This window comes from Triticum aestivum, chromosome 6B (assembly GCF_018294505.1).
Source record: "Triticum aestivum cultivar Chinese Spring chromosome 6B, IWGSC CS RefSeq v2.1, whole genome shotgun sequence".
Taxonomy (NCBI): Eukaryota; Viridiplantae; Streptophyta; class Magnoliopsida; order Poales; family Poaceae; genus Triticum; species Triticum aestivum.
The window spans coordinates 235,276,516-235,282,083 of record NC_057810.1 but is presented as its reverse complement, the minus strand read 5'-3'; the positions used below and the strand labels follow the sequence as shown (position 1 = coordinate 235,282,083).

General features: G+C 51.6%; 2 protein-coding genes across 2 annotated transcripts; both read left to right on the top strand.

Annotated features, from left to right (window-relative positions):
* The first annotated feature begins 1,441 nt into the window (after window positions 1-1,441).
* Window positions 1,442-2,366, top strand: LOC123136750 (zinc finger CCCH domain-containing protein 14-like). The gene has a single exon (XM_044556238.1). It carries the CDS (start codon window positions 1,532-1,534, stop codon window positions 2,237-2,239), a length of 708 nt encoding a protein of 235 aa, XP_044412173.1. The 5' UTR covers window positions 1,442-1,531; the 3' UTR covers window positions 2,240-2,366.
* Window positions 2,367-3,509: 1,143 nt separating this feature from the next.
* Window positions 3,510-5,258, top strand: LOC123136749 (zinc finger CCCH domain-containing protein 14-like). The gene is made up of 3 exons (XM_044556237.1): window positions 3,510-3,922; window positions 4,062-4,122; window positions 4,339-5,258. The coding sequence occupies exons 1-3, from the start codon at window positions 3,721-3,723 to the stop codon at window positions 4,946-4,948; spliced, it is 873 nt and encodes a 290-aa protein (XP_044412172.1). The 5' UTR covers window positions 3,510-3,720; the 3' UTR covers window positions 4,949-5,258.
* The last annotated feature ends 310 nt before the right edge of the window (window positions 5,259-5,568 follow it).

The window sequence follows — 5,568 nt, the reverse complement described above, 5'->3', positions numbered from 1 at the left end:
CTGCTCCACTGTCGCCGCCCGGCTCGTCCCCGCCGCCGTCACCGCAGCCACGCACCCGCCCAGCCACCACTGCATCGCTGCTCTTCCCACACACCGTGAATCGGATGTATTTTCCGCCGCTCCACCGCTGCCGCCCGGTTCGTCCCGGCCACCGTCGCTGCAGCCACCACCCAACCGCCAAGCACCCGCCTAGCCACCACCGCACCGCCGCTCTGCCCGCACGCTGCGAATCGACCATATTTTTCGCCGCTCCACCGCCGCCGCCCAGTTCATCCCCGACGCCGTTTCCGCTGTCACTGCCGCTCATCCGCCACCACCAAGCCACTGCCTAGCCCCTACACCCACCGCCGCCCCGTCGCACAACTTTTGCCCCGCGGCCGCCGCCCCGATTCGAACGCTGCGTTTCGGCAGCCGCCCCGATTCGAACGCTGCGTTTCGGCAGCCGCCGCTCAGCCGCCCCAATTCTAGTTTTTACATCTCCATTTGCATCATGTATTGGAGTTGCACTTTTACATCACCAATTTCCATCATCTGGTGGAGTTGTCTCTTTTTTGGAGATGTAAATTTTTACATCTCCAAAATTGCATCTTCTGATGCTTTAAGAACTTCCACTGGAGTAAAAGTTGGAATGTGCATGGGTTGTGCAAAATCGCTTCTGAATATGTGAGAGTGCAAGAACAGTATAAGGATATGTAACTGCTTTTCAGACGAACAACCAGCCAGTAATATCATGATACAGCCTCTTATCAAATTGAGAGAAACGAAGATTGAATATATGAGTTGGACACCTGAAATTCTGCCACACATATCCTTTTTGATATATACTATTTATTCTAACATTTGGTACATGCATGAATAGTCTTACTGTATGGTTTAAATTATATGTCCATCAACAGTTTCTTGTTGAGTCACTGAAGCATCACAAGCTTGTGATACTTAATCATGAGGGAGTAACAAAATTTGAACTTATGATCCGTAAAAGAGCTTTCCTGAAATAGACGTTCAACAAACATCAATATTTAAGTACTTTGACCAAACTGACAATGTTGACTATGGAACTGTTCATTTTTTCTTTTGCTGAAACACACATGAATAGTTTCTTGTCCTCCAAACTGCTTGTGATTTGGTGATGCAGAATGAGCCAACCGAAAGAAATGATTATTATCAATAAACATTAAAAATGTAGATTAGTTCACTGTAATATCAGAACATCAGTCACTGTAGAACTTTTCTTCTGTCCATTTGGATTGTACTCCACAATGTCTCCTGGGTTCAGCAAAGTTTGCCCTAGAATGTTTATTGTTGTTCAGATGCTATCAACACCTGTAATCATATTCATGAGCCCTGTGGCTTATGAACTCTCATGCCTAAATCCTCCTAGTCAATATCAGTTGTGCTTAAATGAATTGTTTTGCTAATTAAGTTACTTACCCACATCTTATTCTGTTTGTGCAGTACTGCTGGTTGCCCCTTTGGCGAGGGTTGCCATTTCCTCCATTACTTCCCCAGTGGCCAGCAGGCTGTTGCAAAGATGAGCAACCTGGGTGGCCAAGCATTTGCACATCCCCAAGGAAGAATGCCCGCAGGATCTGCTGTTCCAGATGGCCCCCCTACACCAACTGTCAAGACTAAATTGTGCAACAAGTATAACACTGCGGAGGGATGCAAATGGGGCGACAAGTGCCACTTTGCGCATGGTGAGAGGGAGCTCGGCAAACACACGTTCATCAACAATTCCATGCCACCCCATATGGGACCAAGGCCCACCGGCCACTTTGGACCTCCGGCAATGCCGAGCCCTGCCATGACCACCCCAGCAGGCTTCGGGGCTTCTTCCACAGCCAAGGTCAGTGTCGATGCGTCCCTCGTAGGTGGCATCATCGGGCGGGATGGAGTCAACACAAAGCAGATATCCCGAGTCACCGGGGCCAAGCTGGCCATCCGGGACCACGAATCAAACAAGGCCTTGAAAAACATTGAGCTCGAGGGCACGTTTGATCAGATCAACAACGCCAGCGCCATGCTCAGGGAGTTGTTCTTCAGGATCAGCGGCGGCGCCAACACCCCTCCGCCGAGTGAGAACCTGGCCGGAGGATATCACCGCGGCGGCGCCGGTGGGCAGGGAAGGAACTTCAAGACCAAGCTGTGCGACAACTTCACGAAAGGATCGTGCACGTTTGGCGACAGATGCCACTTTGCCCACGGCGAAAACGAACTGCGCAAGTCGGCTGCCGCGTGAGGTTGATCTACCCACCCATTAGTCAGTGTAACTGTGAACCCTTGAAGGCTGAAGATTTATTCTCTGATTGTCTTTGGGATAATGCCATCGATTTTATGGATTTTCATATCTGTCATGACTTCTATCGGCCTTTTGTGGTTTTATTAGTTGAAAGCTTGACATGTTTCATTTCCTACAAGTCGGCATCTGGACTTTCATGTTGAAACCTGAACTTGAACTTGATGTACTCCAAGTCGGCCTCTGAACTTTCATGTTGAAACCTGAACCTCCCAGTGACGTTGCCGAGGCCGGGGGAGACATGTTGAGTCGCAGAGTCGCAACACTGACCAGCAACACGATTTAGAGCATGCTTGGATACGTTTTAGTCCCATGACTAAAAGTAGTGAGACTAAAACTTGCTAGTCTCACCCATGCTTGGATCCAAATACTAAAGAGACTAAAATCTAGTTATTGAGCATTTATTATCCTCCAAACCCTCTAATCCAGAACTAAAGAGAGGAATTAAATGAGGAGAGAGAGAGCTAATACATATTTTAGTAGGTTTCCCATGACTAAAAGATTTTAGCCTCAAGACTAGTCCTAGCCTCTCTTTAGTCAGGGGTGCTTGGAACTTTAGCCTCTAAAAAAGACTATTTTTAGTCAGACTAAAAATAGTCCCTTGTATCCAAGCACCCTCTTACTACCTCAGAGGCTCAGACTCTTGGTCTGCGTCTCAACGTTTGTGCTCTGCCCACATTAATAAGCATGGGGAGTTGAAGAAGCTCGCTACATCTCGCGCATGCAGCGGTTGAAGCAGTTGCACCAGCCAATCGTCGCCATGCATGGATCAACGTCACAATAGACGCCTCGTTCGCATTAATCAATCGCTTCAATTACCAGTATCCCCAGCATGGCAGCATAGGAGGGGCGTCGCCGGCCGTACGTCCACTGGCCTCCCCCACCCCCGGATTATTTACAATATACTCCCTTCATTCCATAATGTAGTGCCTATAGATTTTTGTGGAAGTCAAACTTTGTCAACTTTGACCAAATGTATAGAGAAAACTGTCTACATCTATAATACCAAACATGTACATTCTGAAAATATAACTCATGATGCATCCAATGATGTGCATTTGGTATTCTAGATGTACCTATTTTTCTCTATAAATTTAGTCAAAGTTTGTAATGGTTGACTTTTGCAAAAATCTATAGGCACTACATTATGGAACGGAGGGAGTATCGCGGAGAGATTCAGTGAACCACAGTAAATGTATTAGGCTGAAAATTTCCGCCGCCGGCGAGATGAGCTCGCCCTCGGCGCCTCGTGATGATGCCACTATGCCGAGGTACGCTCGTTCGTTCGTACAGCGACCGTCGTGCGGTCTGCCGACTGACGGAGGCATGCGCGTCGTTAATTCCTTCCCAACTTATGCGATTAATCTGACCGGCCGGTCGTTGCAAGGGAGGAGGAGGAGAGGGATGCCGTCATCGCGAGGCGGATGGAGAGGATGACGTACTCGAGGGAGCTCCTGCTCGCCGTCGGCAGCTTGGAGGCATGCAAGCTGCTGCCCGCCGACGCCGACTTGTCCAAGCACCCCGATGACGCGGCACTGTGGGCTCCTTCCCAAACTCTGGCCGCCCGCTCGGCTGGAGGTGCACCTGGAGGCCTAGGGGATCAGGAACTGCCTCGGCGAAACCGAGGTGAGCGAGCCAAATGAGTGCAGACGAAACTGGCTTGCTCGTTTCGTCTCCAGATCCATTCTACGACGCGTATGCTGTATATAGTACAGTACTGTCGTATGAACTTGGAACCGCATGACCGATTGTTTTGGTGTAACAGAGCCGGAGGCGTTTGAAGCAGGCGCAGGAAGCAAATCCAAGCCATGCGTCAGGTTCTTCAGGTAATCCCTTTCTCGGACAGCGCTAAATGAACATGATGGGCGAGTTGGATTGTATGGATGGGTTCGATGGCTCTTAAGCTTGCCGAATTTGTATTATAGTAGAACATTGTTGTTTGCATTGTGATTGTAGTGTCTCAGCTAGTCACTGAACAACCAGCTTCCCTGATTTCGGCATCAATACGGGATCTGATCACTTTCTTGTTCCCCATCGTGCAGCACCGCAGGTTGCCGCTTTGGCTCCAACTGCCACTTCATCCACGACATCCCGGGCGGCTCCCAGGCCGTCGCTGAAACGAGCATCCCGAGTGGCCCAGCTCCAGCTCCAGCACAAGGCGCGGAGGAGCTTGCCAGGCTCAATCCAACGCCGCCACCCATGGGCATGGACCAACCAAGCCCCACCGGCGACCATGCACTCAGAGCACCGACGCCGCCCAACGCAGCTCCGGCGAGCTTCGGCGCTTGGGCGACGGCCAAGATCAGCGTGGACGCGTCCCTCGCAGGCGCCGTCATCGGGCGGGGCGGAGCGACCATAAAGGAGATATCCCGGGCCAGCGGCGCCAGGCTGCGCATCCGCGACCACGAGCGGGACGCCGGCTTGAAGAACGTGGAGCTGGAGGGCACGCCAGAGCAGATCAAGCACGCCAGCGCCATGGTCTGGGAGCATCTCCCGGTGCCCGGCGGAGGGCGATATAACGGCGTCAAGACCAGGCTGTGCGCGCACTTCGCCAGAGGATCCTGCACCTATGGCGACGGCTGCCGCTTCGCCCACGGCGAGAGCGAGCTTCGCAGGCCGGCTCCTGCTGCCCGAGATCCGCGTGGTTGGTAGCGGTCGACCGACAGCCGGATGAGATCAGTGTAACTCTAAACTTGGGATTATGCCGTCAAGTTTATGGATTTTGTAATGCACCTTAGTCACTCATGACTTTTATGAGGCTCTTCTGTTTTCAGTACTAGTACTGTGGGTCATTTGTCTGAGTGACCAACAGTTTAGCCCTGTCACGTTCTACCTAGGCCGTAGCGGCTTGTGAGAGGCCTTGTCAAGGCCACCCTGGAGCCACCTGACGATGGGCCTCGGAGCCAGGCCGGCCCAAGTCAAGGAACCATTGACCCAGTCGACAACTATGTGGACAAGGCGTGACGAGGAGATGCGCAACGATTGGATACGGATGCCAACTGGCGGCCGCTACATATAGTCTAGCGTGTGTGTGGGAGTGGGTATGCATTTTGTACTCGACTTGTATCGGAGCTGATCTGCAGAACTCCTTCCTTCCCTTCTAAGCAATAGATCCCCATCTTCCACCCTTCCCTTCGCCACCCAGATCCGCCACGAGCAAGGCACGTTACATCTGGTATCAGAGGTCCAGTCTACCACACCAAACAAGCACTCAAGACGGCGGAGATGGAGGAGCAACTCGCCGTGCTCATCAAATCGGTCAACGACGGCAG

Excerpts from the sequence above, each read along its gene's own strand:
- LOC123136750 (XM_044556238.1), top strand. The coding sequence starts at position 1,532 with ATGAGCAACCTGGGTGGCCAAGCATTTGCACATCCCCAAGGAAGAATG.
- LOC123136749 (XM_044556237.1), top strand. The coding sequence starts at position 3,721 with ATGGAGAGGATGACGTACTCGAGGGAGCTCCTGCTCGCCGTCGGCAGC. Across the intron at positions 3,923-4,061 it reads ACTGCCTCGGCGAAACCGAG|AGCCGGAGGCGTTTGAAGCA; the intron begins GTGAGCGAGCCA and ends TTGGTGTAACAG. Across the intron at positions 4,123-4,338 it reads CCATGCGTCAGGTTCTTCAG|CACCGCAGGTTGCCGCTTTG; the intron begins GTAATCCCTTTC and ends CCCATCGTGCAG.